A 21,873-nucleotide genomic window follows, 5' to 3' on the forward strand; every position below is an offset into this window, starting at 1 on the left:
TCTAGGGATGGGTCCTCACACTTGCTGGGTTTGCTACCTAACACACATGCACCTTATCATCGCATCTTGATATATTATTATGCCGATCATCATCGTTCGAATCACGAAAATAGTCTCTTTTTTTTCACGAAAAAATGAATCATAATTCAGTCTCTTTCGATATATTACGTCGATCATCAGCATTCGAATTACGAAAACAATCTCTTTTTTTCATACAAATAAATTATAATTCAGTCTGTATCACAATTTTAATTGGATTGGCAGTATTCATTGATAGCAATTCCAAGGGAAGAAGAACTTGCCACCCTCTGTTGCATTCTCTCAGTCAGTAGATAAGACTGTAGAGCAAAAATGAGACCGCAGCAAAATAGCTTTTCACAACCACATTTTTCGTTGCATCAGGAAAATACAGTTTCATCTTTCCCTACATAATCTCGTTGATGAACTGTTCAAGATGACCAGAGTAGCCACACCACAAGCTCTGACTGACTCTGATGGAAACCATGGCTAGAAAGACCTTGACACAACCAGGAGCTACTTGGCTCCTGATTACAATCTTGACTGACTCTGATGGAAACTATGGCTAGAAAGACCTTGACGCAACCTGTAGCTACTTCACTGACTTCAATGCTGCATTGTATCAGTGGCCACCGGCGAGACCTGAAGTGGCGAAGTTGCTCCTCGACAGCCTTGGGAGCATGAAGAGTCCGACGAAGCCAGAGACGAAGGCGATGGCGGATGCCAGAGCAAAGGCAGGAATATTTCCTTTCCCAAACAGGGCGTCCCATGGGCCTGCACTTAGTGCTATGATCACCTGAAACATCAGAAGCCATCAGGTGTTAGCTGCATCCGAATCATACATCAAACTATTATGATGTTTTCGGCAAGAAAGAAATCTGAACTATGTCGAAAACATGCCTGAGGAATTACGATCGAGATGTTGAGAACTCCAGTGCAAAGTCCTGCAAAACAGCCAAACATGATGAGTACCTAAGACATGAACATGAACAAGGTATCGACATCACGAACGTAACCCAATTCAGCTAACCTTGGCCACCGGTACCCTTGTCGACAACCAGCTGTGCTGCAACAGCGAAAGGAACACTGAAGAGAACCTGCACAAGAGCAGCAGTAAGAGGAAGCTTAGTGTTTGGAACCGATGGGTAAATGTCGGTAGAAGCATGGGGAAAATGATGCTCACAGCCAGAGGGACTCCGAGCACTGCAAATAGAACCAGAGCCGTGGCTCTGACACCGCTATCTGCTGTGATCGCTTGCTGAATCGAACCATTGAACTCTTTCGAGGACCAAACGCTTACGACTGCGGTGGCAGCCATGCAGACAAACACCATGAAGTTGCTCGCCGCCCAAACCACTCTCGAACCCACCTTTCGGCACATTGGCTCGATCAAGAAAGAAGTAACACCCAGCACGATCTGCGAACAAGTGCACAATTTGGATCAGCAATGTTGTTGGTGAAAAGGAAGTAAATAGGCAGCTATTTCGATTCCTCTCACCGAATTCAGCAGCAAACCAAATGCTCCTTGTCTGACGCCTCGGTTGTAGGCATCGATCTCGGCAGTGGTTCCCTTCGGATTCCCATGATAGATTTCCCGGCCCATCCAATCGGTGTCGTAGAGGATGAAGGGAAACCATGACAACTGCAAGCCACCAAGAAACAGCAAAGAAGTTCAAGGAGCTCATCCACAGAGATCTCAAGCTCAAATCCAATGGAGTTGAGTGCATACCCAGGTGAGGGAGGTAACAAGAAGCACCGAAGGCATTCCAGGAGGTAAATTCTTGAAGGCCTTGAAGACAGCAAGAAAGCTGGCACTTTGCTCGCCCTCACTGGGCATCAGTTCTTCCTTGGAGTCGACTCTTGCAGGGGCTTGAGGGTCTGGCGCAGGTCCACTCAGAGGAACTTCTTTGGCAAAGATCAGCGTCACCGTCAAACTGATGATCAGAAAGAACTGTTTCCAGTGGAGAAGAGTGTAATCAGGGAGTGACAAGCATGAACACGAAGCTTAAGGTGAATTTAGGACACAGAGCAGAGGAAAGGACGTACCACAGCGATAATGAATGCCGCCTTCAAGTTTGCACAGGCTTCACAGCAAGCCCTCGTCATCAAGAATGGAAACCACCTACACCAACATTTACAGAAGGCAGATTAGTCTTTGTTGGAAGTCATCTATCTGTCAGGAACATGATGATGAGCTGAGCAAGTAGGCCAACGTACTTGTGCCAATTTCCAGTAGAACCTGAAGAGTATCCCAGAATATTTCCCAAAGCCATCCATGAACAGAATATAGCATTTGCTGCACTGCATCCATGATGACCTAACAACACAACGAAGGTTTAGAGATTGTTCATGATGCAGAAGCTTGATCCTTCTTCCAGCAGCAGAGCAAGACATGCAAGTAAGGATTTTTACCTGAGAGATCAGCCATGAGTGCCCGAGCAGGACCCTACGATGATCATATGTTGGTGAGACTCAAAATTCAATAAGAACATGTTAGGATTGATAAGTATTTTTAGGAGTCTTAATTATATTTAAATTAGTTGATAGAATTTTAACTAAATTAAAATTTCTTAGTGAATTAGGATTCGTTCATATAAAAACAATCTGTGTCTTAAAGTTTTGATGAGAGGACGAGCTCTAAGGGTTCTAAAAAAGGTTGAGAGAATTCTTCGTGAGAGGTAAATAAGAAGAGTCATATTTGAGTGGGCATAATTTAAGGATCTTATATTTGATCTCATATATTGAAGAATTTGCTAAATCACATTAATCTTGTATCAACTTTCTAGTATTTTTTTTTATTGTTAATCTCTAGATGTTTTCTTTTGATTTTCAATTTTTTTTCTTCCCCTCCCAACAAGATGAACTCGAAGCATCGAAGATCACAACAAAAAACAAGAAGACTTACTTGAACTGCATTGTTGGAGAAATCCAGCAACCAAAATCCAAGAACATAAATGATGGCTGCATGCCATCGAGCACCACGATAAACACTACAGTGTTTCTTTGTATCACCAAGTGCATATCCTATATCAGAAGAAAACCCTACCACGAGCACCTGTAATAGTGAAATCCATGTAAGAAAACAACGTACGTGTTTGTGATACGAGAGAAGGCTTGCAAGTCCATATATATATACATATGTATATATATATATATATACATATGTATTATATACTCACAGCAATACATATCAGGCAACATCCAACAAATATGAAGGGTCTCCTTCTTCCAAATCTCGACCGACATCTGTCACTCCACAGACCAACACAAGGCTGAACCTGTTCGCCAGAGACATGATATAGATCGATGAGCAACATGAAATGACTACAGATAGAAGGAAAATGGTGAGATCGATGAAACACTTACTATGAAGCCTGCGACAGGGCCACAAAGCCATATGATAGAGGAAAGAGCATGAGAGAGGCCCAGCGTCTACACCAACAAGAACAAGAAGATTCATCCGTTAATAATTGAGATCGATATAATTTTGAAATTATTTTTTTCATCAATTTTTGCGAACGCAATAAAATTTTAAACTCGTGTGATTAATTCAACTCCTAACATCGTTTCCTAAATAAAATTAATGTGAAAACATGGGATCTTTGTCTATCATGGAAGATCGTCTTGAGATCGGCACATGATCTGATCCGATGGTTTTCACTTGTGTTGCCTCCTTCCATATGCTTACATACCATATAAGCCAAGGAGGAAAGGATTCAAGTGATCTATATGTAGGAGGGGTTTTTTACAAAATTGTGTCACCTCTTATTTCATACTATCATCTAAAAAAATAACAAAAATATAATTTTACTAAATATAACTCCTCAATCATCAATTATATTCTTATTTTTCATAACCTCTAAATTACTGTTACTTCATGTAACTCATTTTATGATCAATTATCCCCATGAGCATCGACATTGAAACCCTGGGTATGTCCCCTCCAACCATCTTCAAGGATTAGGAGGATAATAATAATAATTATTATTATTATTATTATTATTAATTATTAATTATTATTATTATTATTATTATTATTATTATTATTATTATTATTATTATTATCATAATCACAATATTATTATTAATATTAAAGAGAAAAAAATATATGGTATGAAAGGAGTCAAAAGAGTGTTAGAATTAAGTGATAAGTTGATAACATTTACGTTCATTTGAACATCAATATCTTAAGAATATTAAATATTTTAAAATGAGATTGTAAATAGCAAAATGAGGGTTGCCAGTACAAATATTCTTAACTAGTACTCTTTCTCCTCTTATCGAAATACCAAAATAGGATTTTAGCTTTATTTCTCTCATTCTTAATCATATTCTAAAGGGATGACAAATTTATTTCTTATCAAAATATCAAAAATTAAAAGTTCACTCAAATAATAGAATGATATATGAAATTCCAATAACAATACATAATCTAGCCGCATTGAATAGTAAAGATTTTTATATAAAATAAGAAGTATCCAACTTTTTCTAGTTTGATCATAAATTATCGTAATTGATTGACCCCTTATGAGTCTAAATGATTGACGGTTCACTCAATATGATACTTCTTAAATGAAACAAAGGATATCTGGAGGGAGAGAATGAATAAGATTTAATTTTCTAAATTATCAAATTGAGAATTCTCACTATTTCTTAAATTCGAGGATTAAATTTAGTTTGATGAGATCTTTCACTCACATTTGCTAACCTATCAAATGAATATAAAGGCAACATCTCGAACTAGCATCAAACATGAAGCAGGGTGGAAATATCTGCATGCACGCGTGTACACATGCAAAGTAGCTGAAGATTTGTGTTTCGTCTCGAAGAAGCATACCTGAATATAAGGCGTGAGGAGAGACAATTGAAGTGCCCACCCATACTGCACCCCGCCAGCAACCATACACGCGAGGAAGAGCCTCACCAAGCTAATTGGCTTAGGCATATGGCGAGATTGGGAAGAGGTAGCGACATCGCTACTATCCACATCGCTAGCCTCCACGATCTCTACATCCTCACCATGCCTATCCTGCCTGACCACATAGATCTCTGTCTCGTGTTCTCTTTGTATTTCCATTGACCACCGATCACTTATGTTGTAGAGAAAGAGATAATTTGATGGATATGATATCATCATAGCTAAGGGGAGGACATATTTATAGTTTCGAGCAGCGGTGTGATGTTCCTCAGGAACACTCATGACTTGCAATTTTGGGTTAATGTCGATGAAATTATGAGATCTAGAGTACTTCACGTAAGTGGTTTAGTTTAGTATGATCCATAAGAAAATCATTCAAATGATGATTCTTAAGGAGATAATTCAATTTAGGACTTTTTAGGAAATGATTCAAATCAAGATTCTTATGAAACCTATTTCGTTGTTATTAAACTAAAACAAAAACAACTCAAATAAGGATTAATAAGGAAACCATTCAAATGATGTTTTTTAAGAAAATAATTTAAATTATTTTTTATGAAATAATTTAAATCAAAATTCTTATGAAAATTATTTTGTTGCTACCAAATAAGAATAACTCAGAAAATGATCCATAAGGAAATCATTCAAATGATGATTCTTAAAGAAATAATTCAAATTAGGATTTTTATGAAATGATTTAAATCAGTATTTGTATGAAAATTATTCAAAATTGAGATGAGGTCTTATAGGAATTTGAATCTAGATTCTTATGAAAGTTTTTCAAAATTTAAATAAGGATTTACGAGAAATTTCTCAAATCAAAATTATTAGGAAATTATTCATAATTCAAATGAGGATTTATAAGAGATAAATCAAATCAAGAATCTTATGGAAATTATTTAAAAACTCACAAGAAGTTAATTCATGGAATATCTTGGGTGTTTAACCTTCAATAAGAACTTGAAACTCATCTTGATAGGCCTTCTATGCTTTGAAGAGATCAAAGTCATAGTAGCAAGAGAGATTGTCTTCTCGAGGATGATTCCTATAGACAATGGAGTCTAGTAGTCTACGATTATCTCCCTTAACTCTGACTCCTATATCAGTATTGAAGATCTAGATTACATTCAAGTACTTTATTCCACTTGATTTTGAGCTTATAGTTACTCGGCCTAGTGATTAACCCTTTTACATCAAATCGCTACTTTTGCACTTACTAGATGCATTGGAGGTAAGGTTTCGATCTCCTCTCCATTCTTTCTTTGTCAATATCTCCTAGACATGAGAGATCACACTCGCTCAATTGACATCAAATTCGTGGAACTATCTTATAGTGTTGGTCCGAGAGTATCACAGTCTTGATATTATCTTAATGTTGACTCTATTATGTGCACGATATAATGTGTGATTCAAGGATTCAGTTTATTTCCTTTCAACTCAAAATGGTTGCATGGTCTAGGAGCTTTGAGCTTTAACAAGGGCTAGAAGAAAAGTTTTTTTTTGTGTTTCTTCGACGAGGGCTAGTATTCTAGCCATGCCCTAGGCTATCTAGAAATTTGCTAATGCCTCTTCGAGGCTAGCCATAGCCAAGAAGGGACAATTCACTTGAATATCTCAAGCTTCATCCAAGTCTATTATCATTGTTGAAATGAGTGAGCTTATAAAGGTTGAACTTCGAGCCGTGCCTCATAGTCAATAATCAAGGCCCCTTATCTTTGTTTTTGAACCATGGTTTTCTTTCTAATTATAATTCAATTATATTTTTTTTTACATATGTAAATCTTATTGAAAGACTTTCTTGTGTCATCGATAAAAGAAATGGCAACAAGAACAAAAGAAGGCTTTTCTTGGGTGATGAAGAGACAACAACAAGGGCAACAATATCAATGAGAGCAACCGGGGATATTGTCTAGCTCTCAAATTGGCCGGCCATCAATTCCAAAAGAGAAGAGGCAAGTGTTGGCATTAACCCTTAATAAGCGATTGACAAATCAATACCCCCTCCCCAAACCAACCCAAGGTATTTCTGCTTTTGCCATGGGGGAGAAGAGAAGATAGCCCGACACTCTCAATCTATCATTGGAGTGACACGAAACACCCTCCTCGGCCAATCAACCACCCCAATTTATTTGTTCATATATAAACTTTATTTCATTGATTGTGAGAGAATCGTGTGTTAGACTTCAAGTCATTAGCTTGAGTCGATGGATGATAGGTCAACATAGGGACTCTTAGTGAATTGTCATCTAATGAAAATCTCATTGCAAGTCATGTAGTGGAATCAAGGGGTGATGCACCTAGCCTCACAAAATAGCTATATGCTACAGATATCAAATCTATGTCCAACGAGGCCTACAAGCAGTTGGTCATGGTGAGTATCCGAGCTTGCATGTTTACTGTTATTGATTTAGTGTTGACTCTTACTTGTACACACTTTAATTGCAAGGTCACCACCTCATGATGGTGATGCTGAACTAAAGCTGTAACTCCTTGGCTACCATGATAGTCCTTTTTGTCAATGAGATATGTTTTAGAATAAATAGGTTTAGACTGATTGACTTATGGGAGACATGGCTTGATTGGAGGAGACTAATCAGATGCAATCAAAGGCATTCATAATGAGCCTCTCTGAGCTATAATATTAGTTGGAGGTAGAGCAATGATTATTGGAGAAATCTTGCAAGGATATAAGATAACTTATCGAGATTATCTCTACACAATAATAGGACAATTTCACCCTCGTCCAATAGGTTGAGGAGTTGACTTGATGACTCCAACTGAAAGAGGTTCTTTGCCTTCAATATGAAACCAAGGAGGCTACTAAGTATTAGGTGTTTGTCGAGATCTTGAAAGGGTTATTAAGCTAGGTTTTAATATGATTGATTATGGATATCAATTGCAATCTCTCAAGTTGTCTATGACTACTCGGGTTTAGTGGTCCTTAAAGACCTTAGCGATCGACACTCCAATGACAATGAGGTCATCCTCTATATGATTGATGACACCGATAACATCATTGAGAGAAACTCAAGTTATTTCTTAGCCCTCAAATTGGCCACCCTTCGATGCTAAAAGAATAGAGCAAATGATTGACAAATCAACACCAACCCCACCCCCCGACAAGGGAACAACAAGAGGAGGATAAATGAAAGCCCCAACTCTTAGGACAAGGCAAAGCAAGGCATTTTTACTTTCTTCATTAGGGAGGCGAGAAGATGGCCTAACACCCTTGATCCATCATCAAAGCGATGCAAAACACCATCCTCGATTAGTCAACCACCCTAACTTATTTGTTAGTATGTGAACTTTGTCCCATTGATTGGGAGAATTTCATGTGTTAGATTTCGAGTCACTAGTTTGAGTCGATGGACGACTCCCTTTGGTCGATATAGGGGCTCTCAATAGATTGCCACTAGAGGGAGATCTCATTGCAAGTCATGTAATAGAATCTAGGGGCGATGCACCTAGCCTCACAAAATGACTATATGCTCGACGAGGCCCATAAGCAATTGGTCATGGTGGGTATTCGTGCTTGTAGGCTTCCTGTTATTGGTTTAGAATTGGCTCATACTTGTGCATGATTTAATTGCAAGGGCAACTCTATAGCTATCATGATGGCTCTATTTCAAGAATGAAATATATTTTATAATAAGTAAATTAAGGTTGATTGACATATGGAAGAGATGACCTGAAGGAGTCTAATCGAGTACAATTGAAGGTATTCATGATGAGCATATTTGAGTTGCAATATTTGTTAGAGGCAAAGCAATAATTGCTAAAGAATTCCTATAAGGATAGGAGATGACTTATCAAGATGACCTTAGCACTAAAATTACTTATAATATAATATTATAATATTTAATATTATAATATTTAAGAAATTTTTTATTACATAAAAAAAACCTTTAATTTTGTTGAATCTCGGATTTTGATGATAAAATCAATTGATGGGTTATTTGATCTAATCCATATTATTGAGTTAAGTGTGCAGGATTAACTACGATAACCAGAAAACACAAAGCGAGAATACCGGAGTCAAGTTCGATGGACGTTTAAGAGTCCGAAGAATCGTCGGAGATGCTGCCAGAACCAACCGAGAAGAAATCGGGAACCTGTCGGAATTTTCGGAAGTTCGCCGAAGAGATCGTTGGAGGTTCACGGAGATCACCGAGAAGGCTCGGCTACTCATTAAAGTCATCACAAGTTCGGGAGCTTGCTAGAAGCCCGTCGGCAGAAAGTTCGTCGGAAAGCTCGCCAGAACAAGACTCGACGTTCGCGGTTGAAAATTTGCTTAGGATGTGTTTTGGTTATGTAGTCCACTTGTAATTAGGATTAGGATTAAGAGATAATCCTATATCCTGGTTAGGGGCCAACTGGGCCCAAAGTCAGAGTTGGTTTAGGCTAAACCAGCGAACTAGAGAGCCAAGATTGAAGCCCAACTAGTGGCTGAAAACACTGTAGTCGGGCTGAAAACACTGTAGGCGGTGGCACCTTCTAACTGGGCGGTGGCACCGCCCAGCACCCGAGTGCTGGGCGGTGACACCTCCTTAGCTGGGCGGTTGCACCGTCCAGCACCCGAGCGTTGGGCGGTGGAACCGCCAGCACCGGGAACCCTAAGAGAATTCAAATTTTGGAGCCCAAAATTTGAATCCTCTTGAGGCCTATAAATACCCCTCAAATCTCAGCTGAGGTTACAACTTTTGAGAAGCATTTTGATTGAGAGAAAAGTCTTAGAAAGTCTTAGCAAGTCTTGTTTTCAATTTGCTAGAGAGTTCTCCTCCTTCTTTCTTATTGAAAATTTGTAAGAGGTTGAGCTGCTTGTAAAAGGTTGTAAGAGGGGTGTTTACCCTTCCATTTCAAGAGACTTGCTAGTGGAAGGTGGGAGCCTCATCGAAGAGGGGCCTCGCAAGTGGAATAGGTCATTTGACCGAACCACTCTAAAAATCGGCGTAATCTCTGGTTTGCTTTTTATTATTGTCATTTACATTACTGCAAATCTTCTTACTGTTTTAGTTCCTTATTACTCTTGCTGCGCAACTTTAAGAATACGCCTTCAAGTTAAATTTCTCAAGTTTCATTCTTAACGTACGAAAGATTTTGATTAAAATCGAAGTTTTAATCCGCTGCACTAATTCACCCCCCCCTCTTAGTGCCGCTCCGATCCTAACAAGTGGTATCAGAGCAAGGTTATCTCTCATATTTGGTTTAATACCCAAGAGAGATGGCTTATTCCGGCATGCAAGAGGGCCATTCTATTGCACGACCACCTTTGTTTAATGGGTCGGATTACACATATTGGAAGACTCGCATGAGAATCTTCCTCATTTCTATGGACTTTGAGCTTTGGTCTATTGTCGAGAATGGATTTCAAAAATCTTCTCTTCCGATGAGCGAATGGAATGAATCGGAGAAGAAGGTTTTTGCTTTAAATGCAAAGGCTATGAATGCCTTGTTTTGTGCACTAGACAAAAATGAATTTAATCGTGTTTCAATGTGTGATTCGGCTTTTGATATTTGGAGAACTCTTGAGGTCACTCATGAAGGCACTAGCCGAGTGAAAGAGTCCAAAATCAACATCCTTGTGCACTCTTACGAACTTTTCCGAATGAAACCAAGTGAGTCCATCGGAGACATGTACACCCGGTTTACGGATGTCATCAATGGACTCAAAGCTCTTGGTAAAGATTTTACTAACTTTGAACTAGTAACTAAAATCTTAAGATCCTCCCTAAAAGTTGGGATCCAAAAGTTACGGCCATTCAAGAGGCCAAAGACCTTAAAGCATTCCCTCTTGAAGAACTCATTGGGTCTCTAATGACCTACGAAATGACATGTCAAGCTCATGACGAGCTCGAGAACCCCCTTCCAAAGAACAGGAAGGATATGGCACTCAAATCACAAGAAGACCACTTGAAAGGAACATCAAGTGATGAGGACAGTGACAATGACATTGCACTTTTGACTCAAAAGTTTAAAAAATATTTAAGAAAGAACAGATTTAAAAATAATACAAAAAATAAATTTGAACAAAAGAAGGACCAAGTGATTTGCTATGAATGCAAAAAACCGGGACACTACAAGAACGATTGTCCTCAAGCCAAAAAGAGGACATCAAAGAAGAAGGCGTTCAAGGCAACGTGGGATGATTCAAGCGCATCCGAAGAAGAGGAGTCCAACACCGAGCAAGTTGCTCATTACGCGCTAATGGCTTTAGGAGAAGAGGTATGTGATTTACTTAATGAAGATTTATCTTTTGAAGAACTCTCTATCGCTTTTCATGAATTATTTGATGAATGTAGAACTGTTAGCAAGAAGTTAAGTATCTTAAAGAAAGAGCATGCTTTGCTACAAGATAAGTTTGATAATATTCAAACTCCTCCATGCTCTAAGTGTGAGCATTTAGAAGCAATAAAAAATGAAAATTTGCTTCTTAAAGAAACCTTTAAGGTTGGTAGCAAAGGATTAGATATGATCCTTGCACACAAGGGTCACATCGCAAATAGAAATGGAATTGGATTTGTAAAAGGATTACATCAAAATCCTACCACTTTCATAAAAGGACCTACATTACATGTTTCCTCTTATATGCAATGCAACTTCTGTTGCAAATCCGGACATATTGCCTACAAATGTCCTTTTAGGAAAATGAGTTCACAAAAATTAATATGGGTTCCTAAAGGAACTATAAAGGATTCGATAATAAATAACAAAGTTAGTGGGTCAATTTTTGAGGCACCCAAAATCAAATGGGTACCTAAAAATCATCCTCTTTTGTAGAAAAACCCACAAGCTAGGAGCAAGAGATGGTATCTCGATAGTGGATGCTCAAGACATATGACTGGAGATCCATCTCATTTCTCTATGCTCACTAGCAAAGAAGAAGGGTACGTCACCTTCGGAGACAACAACAAAGGCAAAATCATTGGCAAGGGAACTATTGGTAACAAATTTAGTTTTTCCATTGATGATGTTTTACTAGTTGATGGATTGAAACACAATCTCTTAAGTATAAGTCAACTATGCGATAAAGGTTATATCGTTAGGTTTGAATCAAATATGTGCATTATTGAAAAACCAAATCATAACATGACTATGATTGCTTTAAAACAAAATAATGTCTATACCATCAATCTTGATGAACTAAGTAATGAAATGTGCTTCTCCGTCGTAAATGATGATGCTTGGCTTTGGCATAGGAGATTAGGCCATGCAAGCATGAAAACAATATCTAAGATCTCATCTCAAGAATTAGTACGAGGAATTCCAAATTTAAAGTTTATTAAGGACAAAGTATGCGATGCATGTCAACTAGGCAAACAAATAAAAACAAGCTTCAAACCAAAAAATCAAATTAGCACTACTAGACCATTACAATTGATCCATTTGGACTTATTTGGACCAATTGATACAACAAGTCTAGGTGGAAGCAAATATGCTTTTGTGATTGTGGATGACTACTCTAGATACACTTGGACCTATTTCTTAGCTCACAAAAGTGATTGCTTCAAGTGTTTCTCTAAATTTTGTAAACTCACTCAAAACGAAAAAGGCTTCATGATTTCATCAATTCGGAGTGATCACGGTGGTGAATTCCAAAACCGTGACTTTCAAAATTTTTGCGAAAGTAATGGGTACAATCACAACTTCTCAACTCCAAGAAATCCTCAACAAAATGGAGTAGTTGAAAGGAAAAATAGAAACCTACAAGAAATGGCAAGAACTATGTTGAATGAACAAAGTTTACCTAAGTACTTTTGGGCCGAAGCTGTAAATACGGCTTGCTACATTATGAATAGAGTCCTAATAAGACCATCCTTATCCAAAACTCCCTATGAATTATGGAATAACAAAAAACCAAACATCTCCTATTTTAAAGTTTTTGGTTGTAAATGCTTTATTTTAAATGAAAGGGATGCTTTAGGAAAATTTGATGCTAAATCCGATGAAGGCATCTTTCTTGGTTACTCTTCCGTTTCTAAAGCTTTTCGGGTTTTTAATAAAAGAACTTTAGTAATTGAAGAGTCTATTCATGTAGTTTTTAATGAAATTTCCGATTTAAAGAAAAATGATTTTGATGATGATCTTGGTTTTGATAATTTGAATTTAAATGAACCCTCTCCTCAAAATAGCCATTTGAATGCATCTTCTTCCGAAATTTCTTTACCAAAAGAATGGAAGTATGTAGATGCTCATCCAAAAGAGCAAATTATAGGAGATACATCAAAAGGGGTTCAAACTCGTTCTTCTTTCAAAAATTTTTGTGCTAACGCCGCCTTCCTTTCTCAAATTGAACCTAAATGCATTGACGAAGCCTTAAAAGATGATTTTTGGATCATTGCAATGCAAGAAGAATTGAACCAATTTGAGAGGAATGAGGTATGGAAGCTTGTTCCTAGACCAAGTGACCACTTAGTCATAGGTACTAAGTGGGTCTTTAGAAACAAGCAAGACGAAAATGGTATTGTGGTTAGAAACAAGGCTAGATTAGTGGCCAAAGGTTTCAACCAAGAAGAAGGTATCGATTACGAAGAAACCTTCGCTCCCGTGGCTCGATTAGAAGCCATAAGGATGCTCCTTGCCTATGCTAGTAGTAATAATTTTAAACTATTTCAAATGGATGTTAAAAGTGCTTTCTTGAATGGTTTTATTTCCGAAGAAGTATTTGTCGAACAACCTCCCGGATTTGAAAATTCTCTTCTTCCTAATCATGTATTCAAATTGACTAAAGCTCTCTATGGCTTAAAACAAGCTCCTAGAGCTTGGTATGAAAGGCTTAGTTCCTTTCTTATTTTAAATAATTTTACCAAAGGCAAGGTTGATACTACATTGTTTATTAAACATTTTGAAAATAATTTTCTTATTGTGCAAATTTATGTTGACGATATTGTGTTTGGCTCTTCGGATGAATCACTATGTGAATCATTTGCCAAATGTATGAGTCTTGAATTTGAAATGAGTTTAATGGGTGAATTAACTTTCTTTTTGGGATTACAAATCAAACAACTTAGTGATGGTATATTTCTTAACCAATCCAAATATACATTAGAATTGTTAAAACGATTTAACATGGATAATTCAAAAGCAATAAACACCCCTATGAGTACTGCGACTAAGTTAGATATGGATGAAAATGGTGAAAGTTTCGATCAAAAAACATATAGGGGAATGATAGGTAGTCTACTCTACCTCACTGCGACTAGACCGGATATTATGTTTAGTGTAGGACTTTGCGCTAGGTTTCAATCTAATCCTAAATTATCTCATCTTAAGAGTGTTAAAAGAATATTTAGGTATCTTAAAGGAACTTCAAATTTAGGATTGTGGTATCCAAAATCTGAAAATTTTGATTTAATAGCCTATGCGGATGCCGATTTTGGCGGATGCAGAATAGATAGAAAAAGTACATCCGGAACATGCCAATTTTTAGGACATGCACTTGTTTCTTGGACTTCCAAGAAACAAAATTCAGTTGCACTATCTACGGCAGAAGCCGAATACATAGCTGCAAGTGCATGTTGTGCACAAGTCATTTGGATGAAAAATACATTAGAAGACTATGGAATTCACTTTAAAAATATTCCCATAAAATGTGATAATACTAGTGCCATATGTCTTACTAAAAATCCAATTCAGCATTCTAGAACTAAGCACATCGACGTTAGGCATCATTTCATACGCGATCATGTCCTTAACAATAATATTGTTCTAGAATTCATTGACACAAAGCATCAATTAGCGGATATATTCACAAAAGCCTTGAATGAAGACCAATTTGAATTCATTAGAAGGGAATTAGGTATGTTAAATTGTCCCTAAACAATAAACTTGTTTGATTGGATTTTCCGTAAAGTTTTTCATCTTCTTTCCATCTCTCATTCCATATGACATGTTGTGAAATCTCGAAATCGACTTTGATGACTTGATAATGAATTTCAAGTTAGCGATTTGATTTAAATAAGTTTTATCTAAATCATAATCTTGATCTTGCAAAATTGGAATCACAAATAATATCTTTTGGCATTCATGAATTGATACTTACAAATATGAAAGTATTGGCATTCATGACTTGAATTTGATTGAAACATTGTATGCTTAAATTAATCATTCTCCTATGTTTCAAAAATTCTTTAAATGCCTTATGTGATGATTAAAAAGTAATGTTGAGATTTTCATGAATTTGACGATTTGAATGAGTTTGTATTCGAATTATGATCTTGACTTCGTGAAATTACTACTTGAATTTTTTTCTTATCCCAATCTCTCTCTTATACATCTACAATTTCTGTTATTCATAGGAAGAAGAGATTAGATAATATGAATGCATGCTGAATTTTCCTCTAAAATGAACTCTGCGTAAATATTTTTGCATACTTAATTTTCAATGATAAAATCGTTGTATGACAAAATATGTGCTTCAAGTCTCATTTTCCTTTTTGTTGATGACAAAGGGGGAGAAAAGTGATGACTTATATCATTCTTAATAGCATGACAAAATATGAATTGCAAAATCCTTGAGAAAAGTGATCGATCGATGATTATCTTATATGCCTTGCAAAATCCTTGAAAATATTGTAAGATTGATTGATCATATTGAATGCATGTCTAAAATGTATAATCATGCAATTCAAGTTGAAAATCTTTATCTCTTGTCATAGTAAAATTTGTCTCTTATCTTTCGACTTGAAAAAGATTTTCATCAAAGTTTCGCATTTACATTATGCTTAATGAGAATAACGATAAGTTCTACGGTTAGAGCTTATAGGTTTATACTTGAATTCAATGATGAAATTCAAGTGTTTTATCTTCTCATAATATGGCATATAGATAGGGGGAGTTACGTTTAACTCCGTCATCAATTGATTGTCATCATCAAAAAGGGGGAGATTGTTGAATCTCGGATTTTGATGATAAAATCAATTGATGGGTTATTTGATCTAATCCATATTATTGAGTTAAGTGTGCAGGATTAACTACGATAACCAGAAAACACAAAGCGAGAATACCGGAGTCAAGTTCGATGGACGTTTAAGAGTCCGAAGAATCGTCGGAGATGCTGCCAGAACCAACCGAGAAGAAATCGGGAACCTGTCGGAATTTTCGGAAGTTCGCCGAAGAGATCGTTGGAGGTTCACGGAGATCACCGAGAAGGCTCGGCTACTCATTAAAGTCATCACAAGTTCGGGAGCTTGCTAGAAGCCCGTCGGCAGAAAGTTCGTCGGAAAGCTCGCCAGAACAAGACTCGACGTTCGCGGTTGAAAATTTGCTTAGGATGTGTTTTGGTTATGTAGTCCACTTGTAATTAGGATTAGGATTAAGAGATAATCCTATATCCTGGTTAGGGGCCAACTGGGCCCAAAGTCAGAGTTGGTTTAGGCTAAACCAGCGAACTAGAGAGCCAAGATTGAAGCCCAACTAGTGGCTGAAAACACTGTAGTCGGGCTGAAAACACTGTAGGCGGTGGCACCGTCTAACTGGGCGGTGGCACCGCCCAGCACCCGAGTGCTGGGCGGTGACACCTCCTTAGCTGGGCGGTTGCACCGTCCAGCACCCGAGCGCTGGGCGGTGGCACCGCCTGGCTGGGCGGTGGAACCGCCAGCACCGGGAACCCTAAGAAAATTCAAATTTTGGAGCCCAAAATTTGAATCCTCTTGAGGCCTATAAATACCCCTCAAATCTCAGCTGAGGTTACAACTTTTGAGAAGCATTTTGATTGAGAGAAAAGTCTTAGAAAGTCTTAGCAAGTCTTGTTTTCAATTTGCTAGAGAGTTCTCCTCCTTCTTTCTTATTGAAAATTTGTAAGAGGTTGAGCTGCTTGTAAAAGGTTGTAAGAGGGGTGTTTACCCTTCCATTTCAAGAGACTTGCTAGTGGAAGGTGGGAGCCTCATCGAAGAGGGGCCTCGCAAGTGGAGTAGGTCATTTGACCGAACCACTCTAAAAATCGGCGTAATCTCTGGTTTGCTTTTTATTATTGTCATTTACATTACTGCAAATCTTCTTACTGCTTTAGTTCCTTATTACTCTTGCTGCGCAACTTTAAGAATACGCCTTCAAGTTAAATTTCTCAAGTTTCATTCTTAACGTACGAAAGATTTTGATTAAAATCGAAGTTTTAATCCGCTGCACTAATTCACCCCCCCCCCTCTTAGTGCCGCTCCGATCCTAACAGACCTTAGCACTATAATGAGACAATTTTGCTCTCATCCAATTGGTTGGAGAGTTGACCTGACGAATCGAAACAAAAGAGACCCTTTGCTCTCAAAATAAAGCCAAATGAGTCATCAAATACCGGGTGTTTGTCAAGATCATAAAGGGGTTACTAAGTTCGGTTTCAATACGTTTGACTATATATATATATATATATATATATCAATTGTAATATGTTATCTATGACCACCCGGGTTTGATGGTCCTCAAAGACCTTAGCAATCATAGCTCTAACGACAATGAGGCTATTCTTTATAGGATTAATGACTTCGACAACATCAATGAGAGCAACTAAGAGTATTGTCTAGCTCTCAAATTGGCTACCCTTCAATGCTAAAAGAGGAGAGGCAAACCTTGACATTAACCCTTAATAAGCGATTGACAAATCATTTGAAGGAGCCTAATCGGGTATAATTGAAGGCATTCATAATAAGCCTCTTTGAGCTATAATATTAGTTGAAGGCAAACCAATGATTACTATAGGAGTCCTATAAAGATAGAAGCTGACTTATTGAGATGATCTTGGTACTATAATAAGATAATTCTACCCTCATCTAATTGAAGAGCTAACCTAATGAGTCCAAGCAAAATAGGCCCTCTGCCCTCAATATGAAGCTGGGGGGTCACTAAGTACCGGGTGTTTATCGGGATCATGAAGGGGCTACTAAGTTATGTTTCAATATGTTTGATTATAGATATCAATTGTAATCTTTCAAGTTATCTATGACTACCCGGATTTGATGATTCTTAAAGAACTTAGCAATTGATGCTCCAATGACACTGAGGCTATCCTCTATAGGATCAACGACTTTGGCAATATCAATGAGAGTAACTGAGGGTATTGTCTAGCCCTTAAATTAGTCACCCTTTAATGTCTTAAGAGAAGAGGCGAGTCTTGGCATTGATCCTTAACAAGTGATTGGCAAATCAAAGGTAGGCGAGTCTTCTTTGGGAATGAGATATGTTTCAAAATAAGTAGGCTGAGATTGATTGATACGTGGAAGAGATGGCCCAATTGGAGGAGCCTAATCGGGTACAATTGAAGGTACTCATGATATGCCTCTTTGAGTTACAATATTAGTTGGAAGCAAAGCAACAATTTATTGAGATGACCTTGGTACTATAATAGGACAATCCTGCCCTCATAAAAGAGGTTAGAGTTTGACTCAATGACTTCAAGTGAAAGAGGCCTTTTGCCCTAAATATGAAGCCAGGGGGTCATCAAATACTGGGGGTTTATCGGGATTATAAAGGGATTACTATGCTAAATTTTAATATATTTAATTATGAATATCTATTGTAATATCTCAAGTTGGCTATGACCACCCGAGTTTGGTGCTCCTTCGAGTCTTTAGCAATCGACGCTCTAATGATAATGATATTGTTCTTTACAAGATCAATCACTTCAATAATAAGAGTAATAATTAGCTTCGACAGTAAGTGGATGAGTCAAAGTGGTGCCAAGAGTATAGTTGATCAGGGAGGAAGAAGAAGAAGCTACCAAGGAGAATTCAATTGGGTGGACAAAGAGGCCATTATCGAGGCTTAAACTAGTAGAAATTTGATGGATTTAGAAATAAAAAGAGAATATTCTTCTTCAATAGATTAAAGGACACACTCAAGAGGACTTTTACAGTTAGCTGGGAGGAATCGTTGAATTGAAGCGGTGATGAATTCGCAAGATGGTTATGTGAAATCATCGGTCATTATTGAAAAATGAAGACGTGTACCAAATTGTTGGACATTACGATTTCAATGCAACAGCCTTTGCTGAAATAGGATGTGAAGCGAAGTGGACTCCTATGCTAGCACCAAGTTGATTGTAGGACGGTCATCTGACTAATGTGTCATCAAAATTGCCTATATGTGAGAATCCCTTATCACCTATATATTCCAAAGAGATGGATTGATTTTCTCATTTTTCTCACAATTCATTGGTTGATGCTTTCCTTGGGAATGGAGAGTGCAAGAATGGTTACTTGTGCAACATTGACATTGTTGCTGATGAGTCCCTCGGAATGGAGAGCTACAGTGTGAAACAATGCAATGCTAGTCACCATAAGCTGGAATTCAACAACAGTTTCAGCCTTAACTTGGTCACACAGATGGTGAAGAAGATAGATGGTAAGCAGGTATACAGGGACAAGGGCAGTGTGGTTCCTGAACCTACTCTTTATGGACCTTCCCAAGATGCCTAATGCTGGTCTTCAGCTTGAACAAGAATGGAAGGACAGTGTGGTTCCTGAACCTACTCTTTATGGACCTTCTTTCCAAGATGGCCTAAGGCTGCTCTAGAGTTTGAACCAAAATAAAAGGGCTTCTTCCTCTTGTACTAAAAGAATTGCATCATCATGTCCTACAACTTGTCTTGGGGGTGGGGGTGGGGGTGGGGATGGGGGTGGTTTACTCACTTTCTCTAGTGAAACAGTGTCGGAACAAAATGCCAAGAGAAGTCAAGGCTCCGAGCATAAGCAAAACAAAAGATATGAGAGAGAAAGGACTCATGCATGCCATAATACACATAATGATCAATACATCTAAGAATAAGAGGAAGACAATCAAGTAGTGCTGGCTTTAGTAAGATAGAATACAATACTAAAACAATTTTGAGAATCACTTTGAATCAGTAATCTAAGTGAATCGAATACATCATATTATTTATAAAAAAAAATTATATTTGTTTATATTTAAAATTGTGAATAAGTATTTCTTTAAAATACTCTTACATCCTAACATATATATATTTTATCTATATATAATGTTGTGGCCTTGTGTCTCTTAATGAGCCCAATCATTCCTTTCCTTGCGTATTCTTCTCAATCTCTCTGGGGATTTTTTCCTCTCTCTTTCTATGTCATAAAGCTGAAAGAGACTGTGTCAAAGAGTACGTTTTGAGATGCACCCTCTTCTCCTATGTGCTTACATTCCCTAGGCTTTATCTACAGCCACGGAGAAAAGGATTAAAGTGTGATGTCCGTCCATTAACTCTCACTCTCTATCCTGTTCACTGACTTGTGCATTAATGTAAGCTTGGCCACTAGGTCTTCTCCTTCTCTCTGCTTTACCTTGTTTCTTCTTCTGTCTTCGGATCAGCAAGTCCTCATCAAAAGGATCAAAGGAATGCAAAGCGAACATCTCCAACAAAGCATCGGAAAACAAAGCAGGGTGAAAATGCCTTCATGCATGCATGCAGAGTAGTAGTCGACCAAATGCATACCTGAACGTAAGGCGTGAGGAGGGACAGCTGCAGCGCCCACCCGTACTGCACTCCGCCGGCGGCCATGCACGCCGCGATGAGCCTCACCAAGCTGATGGACTTCGCCGCCCTGCGGGACCGGGAGCAGGCGGAAGCGCCGCTATAGTCCCCGTTGGCGTCCACGAGCTCCACGTCTCCGCCACCATTGACCGCCATGTGCTCCCCCTCCGCCATGAAAAGCACTCGATCACCGAATGCTGATTAAGAATCCGTGGATTGTGGCGCAGAGAGAGAGAGACGGATGTGGTCTCGGCACTGCCGAGGTGAAGAGGATATAAAGTGTCGGAGTAGCGGTGTGGTGTCCCTCGACATCATCTTAGTATCGGCACACCGATTCCGCAACTCGCACGTGTGATTTCCAGGGAGGTGATGTTCTGGCCTTTATGGTGCCCCACGTAAGCGGTTCCGTTTAGTATAAGAGCGGTTCAAGGATCGCCTGCCGCGGGAAATGGATAAGGATTAGGCGCCGTACTTTTGCCACCCGCCCCACGCCACTTGTCCGTTCCAGCGTTCACGAATCCATCGGGGCCTACTTAGAAATCACCAACTGCATAGCGGATGAGTGAACGGGTACGAACAAACAAGTGGAAGAAATATTTCTTACACGACAGTCGGAGTGCCCGCAGCGGAGCCGTTCTTTTTTCCGCAGGTGCCAACGGTGTCCTCACCGGTTATGTCGCTCCCCACCATGATCGTTTTGGTCAAAGTCAATCATATGGACGATCCAGATGAAGAGTGGATGTGAGATGGACGGCTCTGCTCGCATTCTAGAGTGAGAAAGAAGGTGTCACCGAGTTTGCTTGGAATGTAGTGCTTCATTTCACTTCATAATGGTGGGAAGGAAGGGGTCATCGCGCAGTCTGGCTTTTGGATAATCCCAAGCATTAACTGCTGTGGCTTGACATTTGCCATGCCGCAGCACTGTGACAAGTGACAGGGGGCAGAGAAACCCTCCATGGCTGTGGATTTCCAGCACTTGGTAGTAGTTGAGCACTGACGTTGATCGTGAAGTGATGATGTCTTCTTCCTCTGTTATGGCTGAGAGAGTGTTTGAATGCATAGAGGACCAAATGCTTGGGTGAGAAATGCCAGTGTAGCTGAAGGACATGATTTGGCTGCTTGCTCTTCCTCCAAATGACTTATGGTTCACAGCTTTGGACTTGCTTGGAGAAGATGAGCAAATGGTGAGGAACAGAGACAAGAGCAGGTCATGGTCCCTGGTCTATGGACCTTCCCAAGATGGCACTAGGGCTGCCCTAGAGCTTGATCAAGAAGGGAAAGGTTTCCTCTTGTGTTAAAGCAAATGCATGAGGAGGTATTCTAGCGGTGGTCCTGAGGTGGATGAATCAGTTCCTCGTGTGAAAGAGTGCGATAACAAAATGACAAGAGTAGCCTGGGCTTACGGCACAAGAAAAGTAAAAGAAATGAGGGATCAAGTAGAAAAAGAGACTGGAAACATGCATGCATTGATCATCAA

General features: G+C 38.7%; 1 protein-coding gene across 2 annotated transcripts; it reads right to left on the bottom strand.

The window, feature by feature from the left end:
- Positions 1-341: 341 nt before the first annotated feature.
- Positions 342-20,627, bottom strand: LOC103988335 (sucrose transport protein SUT1-like). Of its 2 annotated transcripts, none has more exons than XM_065186911.1 (13): positions 4,856-5,089; positions 3,385-3,450; positions 3,198-3,296; positions 2,924-3,073; positions 2,431-2,464; positions 2,236-2,335; positions 2,065-2,140; positions 1,748-1,969; positions 1,517-1,660; positions 1,202-1,435; positions 1,049-1,115; positions 919-962; positions 342-814 (listed from the first exon to the last, which is right to left on the bottom strand). In XM_065186911.1, exons 1-13 carry the CDS (start codon positions 4,961-4,963, stop codon positions 641-643), a joined length of 1,518 nt encoding a protein of 505 aa, XP_065042983.1. In that variant the 5' UTR covers positions 4,964-5,089; the 3' UTR covers positions 342-640. The 2 variants fall into 2 exon arrangements, with proteins under 2 accessions (XP_065042983.1, XP_065042982.1); XM_065186910.1 differs by lacking the exon at positions 4,856-5,089 and adding an exon at positions 20,358-20,627 and having other exon boundaries at positions 500-814.
- Between the last annotated feature and the right edge of the window lie 1,246 nt (positions 20,628-21,873).

This window comes from Musa acuminata, chromosome BXJ1-6, assembly GCF_036884655.1.
Source record: "Musa acuminata AAA Group cultivar baxijiao chromosome BXJ1-6, Cavendish_Baxijiao_AAA, whole genome shotgun sequence".
Classification (NCBI taxonomy): Eukaryota; Viridiplantae; Streptophyta; class Magnoliopsida; order Zingiberales; family Musaceae; genus Musa; species Musa acuminata.

Excerpts from the sequence above, each read along its gene's own strand:
- LOC103988335 (XM_065186910.1), bottom strand. The coding sequence starts at position 20,570 with ATGGCGGAGGGGGAGCACATGGCGGTCAATGGTGGCGGAGACGTGGAG. Across the intron at positions 3,451-20,357 it reads TCCTCACGCCTTACGTTCAG|ACGCTGGGCCTCTCTCATGC; the intron begins GTATGCATTTGG and ends TTGTTGGTGTAG. Across the intron at positions 815-918 it reads TCTCGATCGTAATTCCTCAG|GTGATCATAGCACTAAGTGC; the intron begins GCATGTTTTCGA and ends CTGATGTTTCAG.